The 21,985-nt window shown below is 50.6% G+C and overlaps 6 protein-coding genes across 6 annotated transcripts; 2 read left to right on the top strand and 4 right to left on the bottom strand.

Moving 5' to 3' along the window:
• Positions 1–190: 190 nt before the first annotated feature.
• FOXG_14446 (uncharacterized protein) lies at positions 191–2,344 on the bottom strand (the record flags this gene model as incomplete). Its single annotated transcript, XM_018394503.1, has 1 exon — positions 191–2,344. One exon carries the CDS (start codon positions 2,342–2,344, stop codon positions 191–193), a length of 2,154 nt encoding a protein of 717 aa, XP_018254671.1.
• Positions 2,345–5,712: 3,368 nt separating this feature from the next.
• Positions 5,713–5,805, bottom strand: FOXG_21722 (uncharacterized protein; the record flags this gene model as incomplete). Its single annotated transcript, XM_018402069.1, has 1 exon — positions 5,713–5,805. One exon carries the CDS (start codon positions 5,803–5,805, stop codon positions 5,713–5,715), a length of 93 nt encoding a protein of 30 aa, XP_018254670.1.
• Positions 5,806–7,136: 1,331 nt separating this feature from the next.
• Positions 7,137–7,427, bottom strand: FOXG_14445 (uncharacterized protein; the record flags this gene model as incomplete). Its single annotated transcript, XM_018394502.1, has 1 exon — positions 7,137–7,427. One exon carries the CDS (start codon positions 7,425–7,427, stop codon positions 7,137–7,139), a length of 291 nt encoding a protein of 96 aa, XP_018254669.1.
• A 667-nt stretch (positions 7,428–8,094) lies between these two features.
• FOXG_14444 (uncharacterized protein) lies at positions 8,095–8,576 on the top strand (the record flags this gene model as incomplete). The annotated part of the gene is made up of 2 exons (XM_018394501.1): positions 8,095–8,301; positions 8,406–8,576. The coding sequence occupies 2 exons, from the start codon at positions 8,095–8,097 to the stop codon at positions 8,574–8,576; spliced, it is 378 nt and encodes a 125-aa protein (XP_018254668.1).
• A 2,538-nt stretch (positions 8,577–11,114) lies between these two features.
• FOXG_14443 (uncharacterized protein) lies at positions 11,115–12,398 on the bottom strand (the record flags this gene model as incomplete). Its single annotated transcript, XM_018394500.1, has 1 exon — positions 11,115–12,398. The coding sequence occupies one exon, from the start codon at positions 12,396–12,398 to the stop codon at positions 11,115–11,117; it is 1,284 nt and encodes a 427-aa protein (XP_018254667.1).
• Positions 12,399–19,127: 6,729 nt separating this feature from the next.
• Positions 19,128–21,480, top strand: FOXG_14442 (uncharacterized protein; the record flags this gene model as incomplete). The annotated part of the gene is made up of 3 exons (XM_018394499.1): positions 19,128–19,549; positions 19,603–19,809; positions 19,869–21,480. 3 exons carry the CDS (start codon positions 19,128–19,130, stop codon positions 21,478–21,480), a joined length of 2,241 nt encoding a protein of 746 aa, XP_018254666.1.
• Between the last annotated feature and the right edge of the window lie 505 nt (positions 21,481–21,985).

The raw sequence follows: 21,985 nt of genomic DNA, 5'->3' as shown, positions 1-21,985 counted from the left end.
TGTATGTGCTATTATTGGGGGGGGGGGGGGGGGGGGGCTTTATTTGGTGGCTCGTCAAAAGTCCGTGCAAAAATTCGAGGCTGCGGCTAATTCACTCTCGTGACCGGTCACCGAGATTCAGTCAGCTCATATCCGACGACATTGAGGCAATTGCAAGCTGAGGTTGGCTGCTCACACCTGTAAGGGGGTTCTACGGGCCCGGGACGCTTGGAGACAGTGGCGCTCCGAAGTTGGAGTTTGGGTTGCAGTCGACTTTGGGCGCACGGTCAGGACTCCAGGGCTTCGGGCTAAGGGTATGGTCCCAGGCTTCATTGACGCTCTTCGGGATGCCACTGGAGTAACCCGATGATGACGTCCTCGAGGGGGTGCGTTCAAGCTTGCCGGCTACTCCACCCTTGAATGGAATCTTGCTGCACTCGGCCAGAACACGGCTGCCGGAATTGACCCGATTTATCTCGGGGTAGAAGTCAAAGATCAGCGATGGTAGAGCTGACGAGTCCTGCGTTGCCCTCGCGAAACGATGGTGCATGGCCTCAGAGTAGCGGGAGCTCTGTTCGGACCCAGCGGTTGTCCTCTTGGATCCACCGAAGCCGAGGATCTGCAATGCGCTGCCGCCGGACCAGTAATGGTTCCAGCCAGAGCTCCTCCGCATGCCGTCCTGGGCTTCCATGGGCCATGCATGGGGTCGGTGCTCTGCGACGGTTACGTCGAAACCAACGCCCCTGGTGTCGTAGCCCTGCAGTGCAGGGTACGGCATCTCCTGCAGAATCGGCTTGCTAATGGTGGCCTTGATCTGCTTGTGCAAAGAGCTGCCGGAGCTTCGAGTCGTCTCGTTGGTAGGCTTCCAGGTTAGACTGGTCTTTTTCTTCCCAGTGCGATCTATCAAAATAGCCATGGATGAGTAGGATTCCTGAGACAGCGTGGCGTTGTGACCACGGGTTTGACCGCGCGAGAGTAGCTGGCGTGAGCCGTTGCCAAAGTGCCTGGTGCTGCTAGCCTCCATACCGTTTCTCCTGGCCTTGCGTCGCCGCGCCAAGAGCAACAACAGCAGACCAAGCAAGGCCAAGAATCCGAGGATCGATCCAAGTATGATACCCAGGATGACATTGGAGCTGATACCGAAATCGTCGTCACTGTTGCCAGCGGCCGCACCTGCCGTGGCCGAGACGCTGGCCTCGGATATTGTCAGAGAAGCGGTTGAGCTGCCTGTCGACAAGGCAGTCGAGGTCGCAGAGGTCGATGAGATCTCCGAGTTTGAGGTTGACGACCTCGTCTGGGGATAAATTGACTTGGTCGACTTGGCCGAGCTAGCTGTTTCGGTAGTTGAGAAAGTCGAAGAGGTCAACGTGCTGTCGGACAGAACCTTTTGGTTCTCGGCATCGAATACCTGGGTGGCATCGACCCACGAGTTCTTGGTAGCATCGAATATGGCAAGAGGGTCTTCGGAGTTCCCACCAGAGAAGACAACTTTGCCGTCTGCGCCTTGGGCAATGGCAAAATTCTGCCGCGTAGCGGTTGGTGCAAGCGTCGAGTTGTACTCTGGCCAATCGTCCAGGGACAACTCGCGCTTTTCATTTGCGATGGCGGCCGAGTTGGAAAGGGGCGCGCCAGAAGCGTCCTGGAGAACGAACCGGCGGACCTGGTTGGGGGATTGTGAGAGATCAAAAGTGTAGAGGCTCTTGGAGCCATCATCCCCTGGCATCACAATCGCCTGAACGGAACTCGAGTCCTTCGGTAGGGGTTCTGCCAAGGTGGCTCCCGATTCCCTCCAGCCTGTAGTCGGGTTGAACAAGGCAATGGCGATATTTCTAGTGTTGCCGCCGACCCAGCAAGCATCGACATCAGACCAGTTGAGAAGAATAGGCTTGACGCCGGGGCTAGAACCAGGGCCATAGGAGTTAACACTATAGGGCTCGGATGCCTGGATGGTGAAAGTTTCGCCCGAGGAGGCTGCGACTCCGCCTCGGCTACCAGCGTAGATAAGGATGGCATCACTGGCCTTGATGTACGTCGAGCCATGCCACAGGCGATCCTTCGTGATCAACTCGGAGGGGGTGATGGTAGTCCACTTGCCCGTCGAGTAGGTGTACTTTTGCAGCCCAGTGTAGCCATCCGAGCCGCTGGTTCCACCGACGACAAAGAGGCCAGCTTGTGCGGTATCATCGGGGGTCGCCCCAACACAGACGGCCCCCGAAACCTTCTCTCCCATCTCTAGCTTCTTCCATTTTGCACCTTCCTCTAAAGGCAGGGACAAGAAGGCCTCAGGCGTGAAGGAGTAAAGGGTGTTCTCGTAGATGACGGAGCACGAGTCGTCCAGCGACGTTGGCGGCTTGGGCAAACTCATCGCAGCAGAAGTTCCCAGAGAAATCAAGAAAGATCTCAAAAACTACATCAGTAGACTGACGAGGGCATGGCGATGATGGCTAGCAGTCAGGTGGAGTTCGCGTTGCGGATGATGTTGCGTCGTACGATCACGGTCCAGTAGTGCTGATGTCGTCAGGATCGAGGATCAAAAATGGCAAGGGGGTACCATGGCGTGTTGAATGAAGGAGAAGCGAGATCGAAGAGGACGCGTTCTGGGCAGATGCAAACAAGGGGTAGGCAACACAGCGGCAAGCAAACAATCCAGCTAGGTGAGTATGGTGAGAACTAGACGGCTGACCGACAGGCAGCTGGCAGACAACTGGCGTTAAAGGAGGGACGTTCGCAGGAGGCGTTGAACTACTTGTGTATAACTGTACCAATGTAGGCTTCCTTGCACGTGAACACACGTCCTCCTCCTTTCGAATCTTTGGTTTCATCGGGGAGGGAAGCCATCCATGTAAGTTGGCACCACCTCAACCACAGATCAACTTGAATCGACCGAATGACAGGACCTCCACCTGGTTGCTCTTGGCGAAGGAGGATCTGCGAGGAGCCAATTACTGAATCATTCCTCGGAATGTCTGCCATTGTTGACCCGCTGAGCCCAACCCAACCCCAAAAAGGGTAAAAAAATAAAAACAAAGGAGGCGGCGGTCTCACCATCTGGAGCAGTGGGGCCGTGGGGGGATCGGGCATCAAGGGCACAGGGGATGGACGCTTGAGTCCTCGGCACTTCCAAGTTCCAGACAAGAGTTGGCCCAAGCGCTCAGGTGACAGGGCGCTAGCGGAGCCGTTTCTTGGCTCATTTAGCCAACGCCACCAACCTGGATAATGAGACTGTGTGTGTCCAGACATCAGCCACTGCAGGTCGTTGCAAAATTAATTCCGACTGGTTCATGGTTTGGGAGATGAGTGTCATCGTTCGTATTGCGTCGAATGAACCCAGTGTGGAAGGTCATTCCTCTCCCAAACCCATGCCCCATGGTCCATCAGAACACGAACTAGTTGTATGTTCACCTCGCTAGGCCGCTCTCTCTCTAATGCGAAACTATGGAATTGTCCGGTCGGTTTCAGCTACAGAGAGCCCTGGTCAAGCCAATTAAGAGGCGTAGTCCAAGATGACGGAACGCGCACACGGCGATAACAAAGACCATCTGGACGCCTATGTCATAGGCTAATAGGCAACATGGAGCATGGGTTGCGGTTCTTTATCCAGAACAACGTGCTAAGCTGGCAGAACCCTTATCCCAAAGGGCCCCGCATCCGCCCGAGCTGCGACACATCAGCTCATGTTCCATTGAAGCTTGAATTCTCGGCCTCTCCAATTCTCCATCGTGGTGACAATGGGTGGTTTCAGGTGCTGCAGGCATCCCGCCGTTATGTGTCTCTGCGGTATGGGATATCAAAGGATTAGCCGACTGGTGAATCGAGAGTCACACTGGATTGTATTCATCATAAAAGGTGAAACTGCCTAGAGGAAGCTATGCCAAATCAAGGCGGGGAGTGACAGAGCCCCATTTGAACAGAGAGGGGGACGAGACTCCCCTGCTAAACCTTTGATGGCTATCCTCGCGGGGTAATTCTTTCCAGAAGGTTCCCTTGCTGGGGCCTTGAGAGTGGTCTGACTTTGCTACTTAGTGTCTAGATCGAGTCCTGTTTTATCCTCTTAATCCCGCAAACCAACGGTAGAACCCCACTAAACTAATGGTAAACTCACTTGGGGACCCAACCATCCTTGTCAATGACCGCTCTGTCTGTTGCTTCCAGTGGACCGATGTCGCCACCCTACCATCATCAAAGCCCCCTCAGGCACCGGTCCTGCAGATACCCACGGCCAGTAGGCTTGGCTCCGAGGTGCCGCGCCCTTGACGGAACAGACAGAACATACCGGGCGTTCCTTGTCATCAAACTCGTCATCTCAGCAACACTCACAAAGTTGTTGGTCGCCCTCAAGGTCTAGCGAGTCCGCGGTGACGCATTGGCAGCTCACCATAGGCTCCATTGTCAGTCCTGTTCCTTGCCTGGGGTGGACCTCGAGAATGAGAAACCGAGTGGACTAATGTCTTATTTCTCTGAACCCGTGGCACTTTCAAGCACAGAAACACGATACAACACACATGCTATCAGACCCACCCATCTGTCCTCCCCCACAAATCATATGAATACTTGCTTAGATCCTCCACGCCCGTGAACCCGTCTGCCTTATCCTCGCTTGGGTCTGTGTCATTATCGCCAATACTTCGTAGTAGCATACTCTGTTTAACTCGCATGCCCTCAGTCCCGCATTAACCTGGGTCCCGCTATTTGCAAGAATGTGGTCGAGGGAGTCCTTGATACACCCTCCCTGTTCTTCGAGGCTCTTTCTCATGGCCTCTATTCTTTGTTTGATGCCAATGTATTTCTCGAGTAACTTGATTTGGTTGTCATAGATCCATTTGAGCATGGTCTCAATCTTGATGAGGCGGGTGATTGTATCCTGTCTTTGCCTTGTCAATATATGGCCACGGACAAGGAATTCTAAACTCACTCGTCGCCTGGCTGACCCCGCAACGGCTGTCCTTGTCCTTGGTTGGAGTCTAAGGTCGTGGGTAAGGTGCTACCGATCCCTCTATCATTTGTTGTACTGTCGAAGTTAAGCAACCCGAGCCATGAGTCCGCAAGCACACTGTTGAATTGCCTCGCCATGATGTAGTAGGACGCTGGGAGAAGACGCCTTTGATCTGCGGGAGAACAAGGAGATTGTGATTACTGAGCGGGTTCAAGGAGCTTTTTTAATACCTGGGTGTAACGAAAGGGTGGGAGTATCTTCCTGAAACCTGGTTTGTATTACCCATGGTATGGTCGTATATACGTATGAAAGTGATAATCCCTAGCGTCTGCGCAATGCTGATACTGTGTCTCTACTAAATAGACTGGTTTTGGTGCTCTTTCACTGAGGGAAGACTATCATATTCCTTCCACTGTATTGTAAACTTTATGTGCAGTTGATCTTGTACCCTTTTGTGCTTCTGTTCTTTGGCTTTTGCCTTGACCTTACTCGAGTTTGGCAATTCCATCTCTGACCAAAACGAGAGTTCTGCCTCTGTAGCGATGACGAAGTCACCAAGCATACTGAAGCCGAGTTGAATATCCAAAATAGCGCCATAGAAATGTAAGATTCTGTCATAACAACTGTTCATAACAACTGTTTTCGGCAATCCGACAGCGAGCCCTCTTCCATCCTGACGGCAGTCTTATAATTCCATTTATTCCCAGATGCGTATGGCGCAATGCCGGCATACCCCATTTCTTCGACATCTTCATCTCTTCCTCATCAACTTGATTGGCGGCATGTAGGTGCGACTCACCCTACCGCAGATCTTCCTTGATAAAAAGCCACTTGCGTTGGATGAAGCCTTGCACATCCTCGGCTAAAATGAACATCTTTGCGGCTACCGACATCTTTGAGCCCAAGACCTTCACACATTCTCATCGTCTATAAACCCTTTGAGAATTTAGACTGCGGCGAAGCGAGAGCCTGCTCATGGCCGACATGTGGGAGCCTTCGTCAATTGAGCGCAGTACTGCCGCTGTCCTTACCTGGTTGCAATAGGATATCCTTCTCCATGACCCTGATCGTGTGTATATAGTCACCCAGAGTGGGTTTAATCGTATCCAACCGCGTAATCTCCGACGCAATTAATTCCCGCTTTGGCTTATCTGTTGTCAATTAAAGAATTAGTTGCCTAACCGCCGCTAGGGTTAGTTGCCATCGACTTGGGTCCCTAGAATCCATGGCTCCTCGTAATCCTATGCATTTTCAATAGAGCGAGCACGCCTGATCCGTGCTCATCGATCCAGTACGGCAAGGCCTGAGCCGTCTCGAGAGAAAAGGAGGAGCCCTTCCAGTTCTCTATTTGCAACTATCGGCCCGGCGGTAGCAAAGACCTCATCAACGTGTATCCTTGGTATAAAATACTAATATACTGGGAGTAACAATTCAAACAAAACCATCTCTACCTTAGAGCTGGTACTTAGGCGCATGCCCTTGTAGATATAACAGCGATTTTATTTATTCGATAAGGGCTTTTCATATTAACTGAGTAAATAAATTTTGATTACAATAGGCGCTGCTAGCCAGAATGTTAGGTATGCAGACCAGCCCAGCCACGCATCAAACTTCATCTCCGAAATGCATGAAAGCGGCTTTGGCTTCGATGCTCAGCTTAGCGGCAATCTAAGCTACAACTCAGCCGCACTGCCAATTGCTTAAACCTCCCACTCGCCCTAGTAGTATCTACAGATTCCCTCCCTTACCATACAAGTTTATCTCAATCTGTTAAACCGCAAGCTAGACTCCCTCCAAACCTGTCTCCCACATCTAGAAGAACAGTATCGCCTGCCATGGCTGAGGCGGTCGGACTGGCCGTGCTTTTTCCTGTCTCCTCATCTCGTCGTTTTGTCCGAATCATATCTTGATACTGGTTCGCCTAGCCCGATCGCGGCACTCCCGGCCAGCGGGACTTCTGCCTCGTGAGGCCCCCCTCAGCGTCAACGACAGCCTGGTGCCACTTGCCATGGGCCGCCGCAGAGCCGCAACCTTGACACAGTCCGGTCTATGCTGCAAGAAGTGTATTAAAGACATAATGTAGATATGGGACGATGACGTTGAAAGGTATGAGTTGTCTGTGAGGGAGCAGAATAATGCAATCTAGTCACATAGTATCCACATCCCAGCCACCAGCAGACCGGACCTCTTTGCCATCCAGCTCCAATACACCAGGGCTACTGATTTATATATATCCCACTATCTTAGCGCAGCGCTCGCAGTAGTAGAGATTGTAGGCAATGCGAACCATGCCCATGGCGCCGATGTCGTCGGTGGAGGTGGCCTCGACGGAGCAGGCGCATCGCATGCAGCGAAGCACCTCGACGGAGGCTACGGGGAGTTGGATGGAGTCCATGCCGAGTCCGTAGGCAACGGCAGAGGCGGACTCAGCTGCGATGTCTGAATTGGAGCAGGCGGAATTTGAAGAAGAAGAATAGCAGTAGTGCTGATTAAATGGTCGGCTGGAGGGGAGCATGGCGAATATAGCTATCTTCTACATTAGGGAATGGGGGATGCGTTGGCTGACTCGGATATGAGTGACTAGGGTTGCTCTGTTTGGTGTTAAAGCCGGGTCACCTGGGGGTCATCAGATTGATCGTCCCCCTGCCCCAAGCTGGTGGCACCGACTGGACGGGGTGAGCTGTGGGGTTTTCCAGGGACCTGATTGACAACCATGACAAAGGGTCTTGTTTGATCTTCGTCTCGTCTACTGTCTCGGTTGCCAGCTCGATCCATCCTTGATTTTACTACCGGTACCTCCTGCTACCGTTTAAACTAATGCACCCTAACGCCTAGTGATACAGATGGACAACCCACTCATCTCCACCTCACATACTCATACACTCGCACACCACTGCTATCGGCTGATGATAATTAATTCTCCCTTCTCGTCTCTACGGCTCTGACTTTCCCTTTCCCCCCTGCCTGAGTTTATAGGCTGAAAAGTCTACCGTGTCAAGCGACGGGTCGAGAGCAAGCGCATGCAAAGCGCACAAACAACAAACATGCCCAGCACCATGCTCGTTAGGAAGAGCGTCTCGAGAGCTAAGTGGAGTGGTCCCGGCATTTAGTGTGGTCTCGTCCATAGCGACCCCAGAAAGGGGCTCTCCGAGGAAATCTTTGTTTTGTACTATGGCGGCTAAATGCGTGCCGATCTGCGAGTCTGCGACTCTATGCTGCATGTGTCTACCACCAAGGGTCTCCGTGACAGGTACCCCTTCGGTGGTGTCAACGACGCCGCCCTCGCCAAGGCTGAGGGTGTCACTGCCCCCACTACCCGACCTGCCCCAAGCGGCAGTTTGCCGCACTTGATGCTGCCATCACCGAGGACCTCAAATGATTCGGACAAGGTATTCTTACGTACCCTTTCGATCTAGGCCGCCTTGGTTACCTTCTCATCTGAGCCGTATCCTGAGGTTCTGGCTTATCAGTCTCTGGATATCTAAATAGTCAGATTCCCAAGGAGGAGTTGCGTAATGTATGTGCAGTTGCCAAGTGGTTCTTCAGGCAGGGAGTGGAGTTCGGCAAGATCATCATGAACGGCCAACTTGGCATGGTGGCAGGCACGATTGGGCGAGTTCTGGACCTCGTTGTAGAAGTCAGAGTAGTTCAGAACAACGCCTAGACGCAAAGGGTGGTTAGCGGCGAGCTCGATCTGAGTAATATTACCATCCAGGACCACCTAGTGGGCACCCCCACCTAATGGACCACCAAAATTTCAATCTTTCCATACAAGCTCCGAATTTTCAAGTGCATCGCATTTAGCCAAGAACGAAGATACTCACAAACCCATATCAATGCTGTATAGCAGTTTTCATGAAATTTTAATATCGGCTTGACTTGTCCCCGTTCCGCCTCGTGGCCTAGTTCTCTGGCCCTTTGAAATTTTTCGCATTTCTCCTTATCTACCCTACGCGACTCCATCCACTTAAGCCGAATTTTCACGTAATTTTCTTGTCGGAACTCCTTTCGCAATGGTTCGCCGTGTTTATACTGAAGATGGCGTAGCTGATGCTTTACTCGATATTACTGATAGAGGCCTGTCACAGATGGGGGCGGCCCAGAAACGTGGAGTACCTCGGTTGACCCTTTCTGGGAGACTTTCCGGTCAAGCGAGCAGGAATGAACGGATCCAGGCCCACCAGCGTATTTCAAAGAGCCGAGAGGAGACCCTCCTTCGTTGGGTGTTGCGACAAGAGTCTCTGGGTTATGCTCTCTCGCACAGCCAGCTCCGTGCGTGTGTCGAGGCCATCCTCAAACAACAAGGCGATAACAAGCCCCTGGGCAAGCACTGGGCCACCAGGTTTGTGAAGCGTCACCTACAACTATCTACCAAGCGTGGAAAACGCCAGGAAGCCGCCAGATTCGACGGATTTACTCCGAAGGCGGTCAATTGGTACTTCGATATTCGGGAGACGGAATACGGCTGGATCAAGCCTGAGAACACGGTTAACGTGGACGAGGGCGGCATAATGGCGGGTTTCGGTAAGCCTTCTACAAGTACTCTATGTGTTTCCATAGGTTATAACTAATTGGTTGTCCATGAGGCCTGGACAGCCTCGTAATCGGGAGCTCTGACCCGAAGAAGAAGGCGATGTTAAAAGGCGTCCAGTCGCGCACTTGGGCCTCGTTTATTGAGGCTGTCACCGCAACCGGTCGCGCTTTAAAACCGGGAATTATCTTGAAAGGAAAGAAGCTACAGAAGCAGTGGTTTCTTAACGAATTCGAATTGATAGCGGACTGGCACTACATCACATCACCGAACGGCTGGACCGACAACCATATAGCTCTCGAGTGGTTGAAAGACGTCTATCTACCTCAAACAGAGCCTCGTGATGCATCGGATGCGAGACTCATTATCCTTGACGGTCACGGAAGCCATGCACAGGTGAATCTTTCGGGGTTTTCACCGCAAAGTCTCCCGCTATAAGATCGCTGACGAGCATTCAGGATGAGTGGATGGCTACGTGCTTTCTGAACAACGTCTACTGCTGTTACTTACCAGCACATTGTTCCCATGGTTTACAACCGTTAGACAATGGAATTTTTAATGTCATCAAATGTGCGTATGGGAAAGGACTCCAAAAGCTGGCTAGTTTGACCGATTCTGCGCCGGTTGACAAAGTCAACTTTATTCGGGCATACGCGAAAACCAGAGAGGCGGGCATGAGGAAGCAGATTATCTTATCCGGCTGGAGATTTACTGGAAATTGGCCAATAAATCGTCATAAGGCTCTAACACATCCTGAAATTCAACCGGCCAAAGAAAAAGTGGTGGAAGAGTTCAAGACTCCGAGCCCTCCTCAGTTGCACTCAGATGATACGCCGAAAACGAGCCGCCAGGTGAGAGATTTGGCCAAATACCGCAGTCGCCCAACCAGGCAGAAGTACAGTAAGATTGCAAAGGGGTTGGAAGTTCTAGAAATGAAGGTGGCCGTTCAGAATGCGCGGATTACTGGCCTCGAGGAGCAGATGACCCAGGTGCGGCGAGGGAAGAAAAGAAAGGCAGTACTAAACCCCAACCGACGATTCATGGCTGTGGCGGAGAATCTATCGGCTGTAGAAGCTCTTCCTGACTCAAAAGAGGCAGAAATAGAGGTGGATGTGGATGAGGAGGTCGAGTCGGTGATTGAGGTGGGTGTCAGATCAGAGGACGAAAGTGATGACTTTATGGTCGTAACAAAGCACTGCCAGCGCACACGGAGCGGTCGGGAGGTCAAAAAAACCACGCAGAGAGTAAAATTTGATCAATTTTATAGAGTTTCTCTCCAAAGCTTCGCTTTTTAATTGATGACCTGGTGTTTTGTGCACGCATCAAAATTTGGATTTTATGTGGGCGGAGCGAAATTTTGGTTATCCATTAGGTGGTCCTGGATGGTAACCACAAACCATGTAGCCTTTGAATACTACTTATGCGGGTCACTATTAGATGTGAAACAATTAAAGCGAAGAGTTAGTTAATATCTAGGAGGGTATTGTATATTATCTTATTACACACCACCTCTCCGTATCTGATAAAAACTAATGCCTCTGACCTTAACCCATGCTCATTCTGCCTGAACGGGGCCCTTTGCGATGCGTAATCAAATTATGCAAAGACAAGCCAGAAACTAACTTATATACCGTAAGTGCTATAGCCAGCTCGTGTCTTGTCCCAATTCGTTTACGTCGCCTCCTCGGGACAAGTGGCACTCTTCGGGAATACCTCATTGACCTTGGCGTGCAAGATAAGATAGTACGATGAGCAAGTACCATCAACTTGGATGGAGGTGCTGTACGTGGCATCCGAGCTTCCTGTTAGAGTGCCCGAAGGGAACACATACGTGTAATCACCGGGTGCGCACTTCGTCGGCGCCGAGCACGAAGCATACACATGTACCTCGGCGAGATCAAAGTGTCCGTTGGTATCATCATCATACAGGTTGTATTGGACGTTTACCTGAGATCCGGACAGGCTGGCTGACCAGGTTCCTGCCTTGGTGCCCTTAGAGATGTCGTTTTGGCCGGCGCCGACAATCAATGAACCACTGATGCCTGCGGTCAACGTAGCCTTGCTGGGAGTAAAGTACGAGCCCCAACGGTTGCAGCCACTACCACCCAAAGCAGGACCGACGGAGTCTCCATTCAGGTTCTTGGATCCGTCGCCATAGCCAAAGGCAGTGCCAATGGAACAGGACTTGGTCTCCGGGGGAGGTGGCGGGAGGGCGGGACAGCAGCACTTGCGCAGGCAAATCTCAGGGCACTCGAGGTCCAGTGTAAAGTACATGAACCAGTTGCCAGAGCCAATGGCAGTGCCTTGGTTAAAACAGGTTGCACCAGAGGCACAGCGTTTGCTGGAAACGCTGATGCCAACAGCAACGTAGACGGCCGTGTCACACAGCGAGGACACAGATGGGTTCTCAAATGTGTCGATAATGGCATCAAAAGGAACCCAACACTCGGTAGGGCTGAGTGTGCAGTAACTGTTGAAGGGCCATTTGCCAAGCTTAGTGTTCAGCGTGATGGGGTCGTCGTCGACTTGGAGATGTATGTCTGAAATAGTAGCCGCGGCAACAGTGGTGATCGCTATGTGCAGACACTTCTCCCCAGAGTATGGCCCCGATGCAGGACAGTCCTCGATCGTGTAAGCGACGCCATCTGTGACATCCAGCTGATCGTCACCAAACTTGGAGCCGCATTGAAGGTTCGTTTTGCTGGTAGAAGGTGAGACCTGCACTGGTCCAGGGCCCTTCTCCACGCAGCAAGGAGGTGTATCGCCGGAGCAGGAATTGGCCGTGCGAGGGAAGAGATGCTCGGGGAAGGTGAAGTCTCGGGACTGGAATCTCTTGACCGGAGTGGTTGGGCAGTTGCATGTGGTGATCTCAGAAGTGGAGCATGCGTCGAAGGTATCTGCGAGGCCTAGGCTCGGGAGGAGGAGCCCTACCAAGGCAAAAGGTTTGTACAACATAATGCAGGGAGTAACTAGAGACAGCGGTAGTAGTCTAAATATGAAAGACAGTAGAGTTCAAGTACAGAGGCAGTAGAAAAACTTGTAACCCTTCAGCCATAGAAGCAGGTTTATATCAACCTGGTTGGGACCTTGGCTGCAGTTTGATACAAAAAAGCCACATCCCCGCCACTATGATGTCACCGCCATCCAATTTACTATTGAAATATCAGCAATTAACTCTATATTTAATATAATCTGTTAAATTAGTAGCAGCCACTTCTTGCTAGGCAGTCATGCGCTATTTCCATTCGTGATACAACGATAAAGAACAAGTGTTCGACAAATAGGACAGTCCAAATGTCTCAGCATTAGCATGGTTACGCTTGTTTCTATTGGCCGAGAGAATAGGTCATTTCACATTTTGCGCCACGGGCTGGAGTCTAAATTGCGCTGGTCAGATGATATTCGTTCGGCATCAAAAGGGATTCATTCAATACAAATGCCACACCGGTGAATAGCTAAGCTACGGGTAACTTAGTGACCACCAAACACTGAATACGAAGCTTGATTAGGTTAGATAATCAATAGCTTGGGCTTGCCACACGACTGGACCTGACTTAGTGCTTCCACAGCGGAAATGCCAAGGAGAAACGTTGGGGGACGTTGAATTAATTATTCAGCCCCCGAAGGCCCCGCCTTGATCTCTTCGACTCCAATGCAACTAGCCAATCAGGGGCCGCGCATGACGTGCAACCCCCTGAACAGGTTTTAAAGGGGTAAAGAAGGGAAGCCCCTCTTAACCACCAAACCAGTCCGGAAGGGGCCGACACAAAAAAGCTGCTTGTGAAGCAACTACGCGGGCGGCTCAAAAACGAGAAGCAACGTAATTCCGAGTCACCAATGGCCGGTAGCTACCACCGTCTCCTGGACTCCAGCAGCCCTACACATCACAGGCCAAGCAAAACGCTTTCATTCGCCACTTCTTTACCCCTGGGAGTATCTTTAGCACTGGCGTCTGCCCACGCTCATTCTTTTGATACACACTAGACATTGAAAGGGAGGATTTCAATGGCGAAGGGAGGTAACGGCCGGCCATGCCTCCTGATCAGGGTTGAAAGCCACTCCACCCAATCCACGTAGTGGATCCACTCGTGGATTCCACTGTCCACTCCACTAGCAAAACCCCAGTGGATTGGCTAATCCACCGAATCCACTCGGCGATGTCGTGGATGGATTGGGTGGATTTGGGTGGATTAGAAGTGGGGGTAGTTAAGGGGGCCCATGTATTTTGGCAGAATACCTCTAGCAGAGGCTGGTGTGCCCCATAACTTTTGCAATATTGCTACCCTATGTCAAAAACACCATGAAGCTTCTGAACAGCGCAATTTTAGAATACATACAATATAGGAAACACTATTCAAATGTCCTATGCTTTCTCATTGGGATGACGTAAATCTCGATGGATATACTTAAGATTTGCTCGTGAGCGCATATCGTTATGAGGGCCATCAATAAGTGTACATTTTCCTCAACAACATATACGGCAAATATCAAGTTCGACTGTCCATACTTTGGATTTATAATACAACAATTATACCATTAAATAACTGCCGGCAAGCTGATTCAAAAAACGCGTCCAGATCCCTCAATATCTCAATACTGCGCGAAAAATTGCAAGCGATACTAATCGCGTCAAGCTCGTGATGTGAAGGATGTTAGGGACTTATCTAATACCCGACCCCAATATGGCACTCGCTACGTGCTCGTCCACATCAAATTGGCTCGAAAGGCAAGTATCTGAAACATCTGCAGGATAAGGGCATATTGTGCCAACTGGTCGCGTTGGACGCGTCATTCGCGCTGACCTGACGACCTGTTGTTGACCCATCACCTGCACCATGTTTTGCGATTTCGACATGACAAAGAGATTATTTTACCATGACCTCGCCTGATTCCTGCTTCGACATTTCCGACAGCGGCTTCGGGTCCGCTGCCGAATCAACACCCTGCCCGACGCCGTATCCTACCCGTTCAACCTCGACCCCTGTCTCGACTCTGAGGACCTCTTCCGCAAGCGATGAACAGTACGAACGTACGCTCTGGAGGCATTTCCCAGGCTGGGCGTTCTCTGAGCGAGCCAGGGAGACGCGTTGCTGGGCCTGGCAATTTGGATATGACATCCAAAAGGAAGACGCCCGCAGATGGATATGCCGAGCGTGCATTCATAAGAATAATCCACATCCACGACATTTCGAAGCTGATGGTATTCATAACGCGTACAATCATCTGTTCAACGACCACGGGATCCGCGCTCCGCCTGGAATGACCCAAGGAACTGCTGAAAAGAAGGCGAATTCTAAGGGCAGAAAGCCCCCGGGGCAGCGGACTCTCGCTGAATCCATGAAGCTCGATCTACACGACCCCCGAGAACAAGCGATTGCGAATGACTTCATCAAACGCTTCGACAAGGAACACTTCCGGAGGCTTCTGATCGATTGGATCGTGGCCAAGAATCACTCATTTTCAATTGCCGAGGAGGCAGAACTCCATGCTATCTTCGATAACTTGAACCCGTCAGTTTCGGCACGTAAAGCCAATATTACCCACACAACTGTTCGAGAAAAGATCGTCGCTGCATTCGAACAACATAAGCAGAAGGTGATAGAGGTCTTGGGCAAGGCGCCTGGACTTATCCACATCTCCTTCGACGGCTGGCGGTCTGGAAACCGATACGCCCTATATGGTATCTGTTGCTTCTTTAGGGACGAAAACAATAAGCCTTGCAAGATTACGCTTGGGCTCCCCGAAGTTAGCGCCAGGCACACTGGGCCTAATATCGCCGCAGAAATCCTCGACGTAATTGAATCGTATCAGATCCAAGACAAGATTGGCTATTTCACGCTCGACAACGCGAAAAACAATGCCATGGAGATTATTGGTGGAGAGCTCGGCTTCGTTGGGGCCTCCAGGCGAGGACGCTGTTTTGGGCATACCTTGAACCTCTCCGCCAAAGCCATTCTATTTGGGCACGATGCTGACGCTTTTGAGCGGCGGGTATCAGGGGCAGAGCCTCTTACTGAAGCAGAACATTTGATTTGGCGCAAGAAGGGACCAGCAGGCAAACTGCACAATCTTGTGGTAGCTATCCACAGATCTGACTTGTTGACTGGCATGCTTCGCAATATTCAACAAGAAGCCTTCAACAAGTCATCTGACCCAAAACTCAACGCCAGGAAGCCATTGGATGTTATTTTGGACAACGATACGAGGTGGCTGTCACAGTTATACATGATACGACGAGCTCTACTGCTTCGCGACTATATCGAACGACTCATTGCCCACCATCGAATCGACTTCGAACAGCAGAACAAGGCCAAGAGGGGCGGTCCTAAGAAGCCACTCACATTGCCCTTTATTTGCCAGCCAGAGAACCAGCTATCCGACAAGGACTGGGAGGTGGTCGAAATATTTGCGCAAATACTTAGTTACTACGAAGCCATGATCAAAATGATAGAAGGCGACGGCCAGATCCGCAAGCGGAAGCGTGGGTGGACTGGGTCATATGGTAATATTTGGGACGTTATTCAAGGCTTTGAATTTCTTCTCGAGCAACTTGAACGTTTTAAGGACATCGCGAAGGACTTCCCTGATACTGAACACTTCAGGATCAACATCAATTTAGGCTGGCAGAAGTTGAATGAGTACTATGAGATATTGAGTGAGACGCCCATCTACTACACTGGCCTGGCGCTCCATCCGGCATACCGATGGAAATGGTTTGAATGCAACTGGACTGATCGCCCTGAGTGGATTGACGAGGCGAAAAACATGGTTCACGATGTCTGGCGTTTTGAGTATCGGGAGGCCACGTTGCCTGGACAGGAGCCGTCAGCCGTTGAGCCAGTTCCCAAGCAGCGGAAGACTTCGGACAATCCGTTTCAGGAATACCTTAAACGAAACCGCTACACAGCGCCAGAAGCAGGTCATGATGGCCTCACGCCAGGCGAAGACGAATACCTGCATTGGATTACGCACTGCGAAAGTGGTGATGGCTCCATCAACGATCCTCTCGCTTACTGGCACGAGAAGCGATTCAAGTATCCAAACTTATCGCGAATGGCGCTTGATTTTCTCACGATACAACAAATGTCTGCTGAGTGTGAGCGTCTTTTCTCAGCAGCAGGTCGGATGGTGAACCCTCTCCGCCACCAACTTGAAGCCCAGATTATCGGGATGTGCCAGGTATTGCGTTCATGGCTGAGGGCGGGTATTATTCATGAATTAGATCCCTTCTTTATCTCGGTAGACGAAGAAAAAGTCAACCTCGAATTAGCTCAGATGTCGGATCAACAGCTTGAAGGATGGGCAACAAAGTGGCTCACTCAGGTGGTGGGCGTTCAAGACGAGATGGGAGCCCGTTGGGGATAAGGTCTCACTCGGAAGTTGGAATAAGGGACCTACATGGGCAATGGCTTCGGGAATAGCGTCACCATCATGGCATCAAGAATAGAGGCACTTGCCAATCCACCCAATCCACCCAATCCACGATAACTTACAGTGGATCCACTATGCTGAGATATTCAGTGGATTATGATCTACCCACTCCACTTGAGCTGCTAGTGGATTGAGTGGAGTGGCTTTCAACCCTGCGTTCTAGGGTAAACCTCTGCTCTGATTAGCACTACTATTCCTGTATATAGAATAATGTCAAATTAACTCTACACCCTGCCAATAATCAACTCTACTAGGTTTAAAGTGGGTCAATAAAATCAACTCTAGTAGAGTTGATTTGGTCATTTAGTCATTAGGGTCGAATTCAAAGTTCTCCATTGCAATCGAATTTGATGGGATAAAAGTACAGCTTCAATCTCCAAACTCTGTTAGCCATCATGTAATATTAGCGCCTTTCTGAAGCACCTTCATTCGACGTCCGCAGTTCAAGCTGAGCGTGATAAAACCGATGGCCTACAGCCACTGCTGAACATGCAAGTCAAAAACACGCAGTTATTGGCTGCGGCAGACTAGTGCACGTTAAGTTACTTTGTCACCTTGTCACTTTGTCGCCCGACAACCATTCAAGGAAATAAGAATATACCCTACAGCTACCAATCTTATAAGCTCACAAGTCCATATTCAACTCTCACCTGTAAAAGTTTTTCCTTGGCACCCGCTGTTAGCGCTCTGCTAGGGCGAAGAATTTTTGCAGGCCAAAATGGCAATAAAAGCAACTGTGGGGCTAACGGGACCCTAACAGCTGCCTGAAGAAAGGGATTCAGAGAGTTGACCTTTCTTCGTGACGAGTGTCCAACGACACTAAGATTCGCGAGCTCTTGACACCGCCCCCGAGCGCCATTTCATATGTGGTATTTGCGACTTCTTCTCACCTCGACATTTCGGCTTCGCGAGCCTGCGACATTCCGGGCTCTGTGCCCCTCGACTTCCCGTACGACCGACTTCTGCAGCCTCGGCTGCCCAGACGACATTCGCAGCATCCTGCTGCTTGACATCGAGGGTCATCGCACCCTCACTCTCACTTTCGCCTGCAGTTCAACGCTGCCTCGACCGACTACTGCAGCTTTAGCTGCCCGAACAACACCAGCAGCCGCCGGCTGCTCGACTTTCTGGGCCCCCTGGTGCCCTCGACCTTGACGCACGGACCCTACATGGTTCGCTGCCCTTTTTGCAGCTCGGAAGCTGCTTGACCGATCTCTGCAGTCGCATACTGCCCAGAGAACCTCTTCTTCTTTGCAGCCTCGGCTGCTGCCTGGAACACCGCCAGGCTTCGACAATTTGTCTCACTGGTTGAGACCACGTGACAAAAACCGCTGGGTTGAAACGGTACAGAGCTTACCTGGAGACCATGGAACGGGGCGGTTGCCTCGTCTACAGAGCAGCGTTCTGGCCGTCTTGGGTTTTTCCCCTGCAAGGGGTTTCCCCAAGGATGCATAGTCCTAGGGTTGCAGCTACTGGCGATCTTAAGGATCATGGACTTCCTGCCCCAGGGTATGGAAAGCTACTTGATCTATCTATGCAAGAGAATTCTAGGCTGGAGAGGGATATGTTCCCGCTGACGGGATGCCCTCTTGAGAGTAATGTGCCTTTGTGCCGATGATACGCTGGATGAACTAGATAGAAGCGTTGCTGGAGGGAAGCTCTGCTGAGATCAACTGTATTGATGTCCGTGGGACGTGCTTCACCGACAACTACTGTAGAGCTGGCTACGAGTAGAGAGGTGCCTCTTGGAGGTAATGAGTACAGAAAACGCTCGAGCATGTATACGGCTCCGATCCAAGAGGCCTTGCAGATGATCCGAGCGAGAATCAGCACGGCAGCGATTGTAGATAGTTTAGCTCAGCACGTCCTGTGCTCCATTAAGAGACTTTTTGGGGCCTACGGTCCCCCGGACGAAAAGAAATATACATACACAAGTCCATATTGGTATTGGCCGATTCGCGTAACGGCAGTGGAAGCTTTGGCCACGGATATACTCTTAGAGATTTATTTTTGTACTTTCCTCCGGTGACTGCCTGACTTGGCTGAACGTGACGGCAGGCAGCGGGCTGTCACAGGAGCTGAGCGACTTGCTCCGCCACGCCACAGCCTCGGTTAGGCATACATCCACTGTGACACCTGCTGACGGAAGCCCCTCCGCTATTGAAAACCCCATTCTAGAGCTACCGGTTTGGAGAGCTTAATTCGAAAACATCTTTCCCAAGCGCCAAAAAAAAAAAAAAAACACCGATTACCATGGCCGAGGCGGTTGGACTCGCTGCAAGTGTCATCGCCATTGTTGATTTATCCGCTAAAGTCGCGACGCTCTGCTTCCAATACTCGACTGCAGTCGGAAACGCCAAGGCGGACATCGAACACCTCCAGAGCCACTTGAAGGACCTAGATGCATGCCTCCGAGGAGTCCATCGTGTTTTATACGGCCCAAATAATCAAGCGCTTACGATATCACGAGAATTGATCGATTCTCTTGATGGCTGTAAGTCAGAGTTGATCCAAATGCAGAACAGGCTGGATCCAGGTAAAGCCAGTAAGACGATGCGCCGACTCGGACTCCGTGCTCTTAAGTGGCCTTTCGATAGCAAAGAGGTTAGGGGAATTGTTGTCAACTTAGAACACTACAAGCAAACCATTATGTTAAGTCTGCAAATCGACCAAACGTGCGTTAGCGTACGGCCCAGAACATCGACAGAACCAACTGACGCCGTCGCAGTACAATCTTGCTTGACATCCAACAAAAGTTCGATGATGTCTCACTCCAATCCTGCAGAGATAGACCAGCCGCCCACATACCTTGCTTCAACGTTCCATTCGACCGAGACCCCGACTTCGTCGATCGACCGGATATTACTGCATGGCTTCAGAGCCAATACACGGGCTCCGCCAGTCGCATAGCGCTTGTAGGCATGGGTGGATTTGGGTATGGCCTATGGCAAACATAATCCAGTTTCGAAGACGGCCTTTGCTGACAGACTAAAGCAAATCACAGGCTGCTATCCAGTTTGCCCATCACATCCACAGTGAATCACCCCAGACTAGTGTCTACTGGGTGTACGCGAGTTCGAAGCCGAGATTTGAGGAGGCATACCGGGCCATTGCAGAGAGGCTACAGTTGCCACGGCGAAATGATCCTGATATGGATGTGCTTAGGCTCATTCGTGACTGGCTGCAGACAGAGGAAGCTGGCTCTTGGCTGATGATCCTGGATAATGCCGATGACGTCAACCTCTTTTATCCCGTCCATAACAGCGGAACCAAGGCAGTGACGGGACTTGCGAACGAGAACACCATTGCGAGGACCGATCAGCAGCTACTAGCGGCATATCTACCGAAAAGCCGCAATGGAACTATTCTCATTACATCACGTAGCATGGACGCTGCTGAAAGGTTGACAGGAAGCTATAAAGCTATCTACAGTGTCCCGACCATGGATGACGTCCAAGGCCTTCAGCTTCTCCAGAACAAGCTCGATGGTGACTTCGACGGGAATGCTGCTACAGATCTTCTTCGTGCTCTAGATCGTATTCCGCTGGCCATCACTCAAGCAGCTGCCTACATCAACCGCCGCGCTCCCCGTGTGTCAGTAAAGACATATCTAGATACCTTCCAAGAGAGTGACAAGAAAAAGGGCAGTCTCCTCAACAAAGATGCAGGAGATCTTCGACGAGATGAATCGGCCTCTAATTCAGTCGTGGTAACATGGCAAGTCACGCTTGAGCAGATACGCCGTGAGAGACCATCTGCCGTGAAACTGCTTTCCTTTATGAGCTTCTTTAATCCACAGGGAATCCCTGAATTTATTCTCCATGACTATGCCACCGACCTGACGGACCACGCCAACAGAGATGCTGCGAGTGAGAATTTTGAAGATGATCTTGATATACTCCTCGGCTACTCGCTTGTGTCTGTAACAGCAACTGGGGATTCATATGACATGCATGATTTGGTACAATTCTGCACACGATTTTGGATATCTACGACGGGTAACGAAGGACGATGGAGGCAGCTGTTTCTGCACTCTATGTCCACACTCTTTCCAGATGGCACGTTCGAGACCTGGCCTACCTGTCAGGTCTTACTTCCTCACATTGAACCGACGTTTAGGGAGGAACCGCCAGCTGAAGGGCTGCTAGACTGGGCCCATTTGCTGACAAATTGCGCAGAGTATATGTCGACTAGCGGCAAGTTCAAGATGGCAGAAAGTTTAAACAAGAAGGCGGTGAAAACAAGGACTAAAATGCTAGGAGAAGAGCATCCTGATACGCTAACAACCATGGCCAACCTAGCATTACTATACAGTAATCAGGGACGATGGAAGGAGGCAGAAGAGCTGTTAACAGGAGTAGTAGCAATGAGGAAGAGGACATTGGGAGAAGAGCATCCCGATACACTGACGAGTATGCATAAATTAGCTATTACCTGGAAAGTGAGTGGCCGGACTGGAGATGCTCTAGCCCTCATGCGGAACTGTGTAGTTATAAGAAAACGAGTACTTGGCACGGACTACCCGCAGACGATGCTATCAGTGGCATGCCTTGCTGAGTGGGAGAACAGGGGTAATTTGTTACTAGAGGGGAACAAGTCCGGGTAATTATCAATATAACCAGATATTTCGATAAGTTTATAAACATGCATAAGCAGCCTCGTTCAGGAAATATTACTATAGGACGCTCGAGAGCCATAGCTCCGATGCCCATCCTACCAGTCCTAGGAAATTCTAAGCATAGGCATAATACGAGTTAGCATATTCAACACCAGAATGCATTTGCGATCGACTTTTCGCCAACATCGAAGTTCAGAACGATCCTCAATAACTTCAGCAGCGTTCTCTCAATCCATATATCTATGTTAAGGATAGAGTCAAATATTAGTCAGTTATTTGCCTACATACCTATATTTCTATGCTAATAAGACACACAACCTGGATAGCATGCTTTATAATAGTAGTGACGTTCATACAATCTACAATGAACCCACAACGTCCTGTTAAATGCAACATCTTATGAAGGATTTGAGCGTCTAGCCCTAGGTGATTATCATGCGGTACTGCACTAAAATAACACCAATAAATGATGCGCAAAAACAAACTTGAATAT

This window comes from Fusarium oxysporum, chromosome 15, assembly GCF_000149955.1.
Source record: "Fusarium oxysporum f. sp. lycopersici 4287 chromosome 15, whole genome shotgun sequence".
Lineage (NCBI taxonomy): Eukaryota > Fungi > Ascomycota > Sordariomycetes > Hypocreales > Nectriaceae > Fusarium > Fusarium oxysporum.
This window is presented reverse-complemented; position numbering and strand designations above follow the sequence as displayed.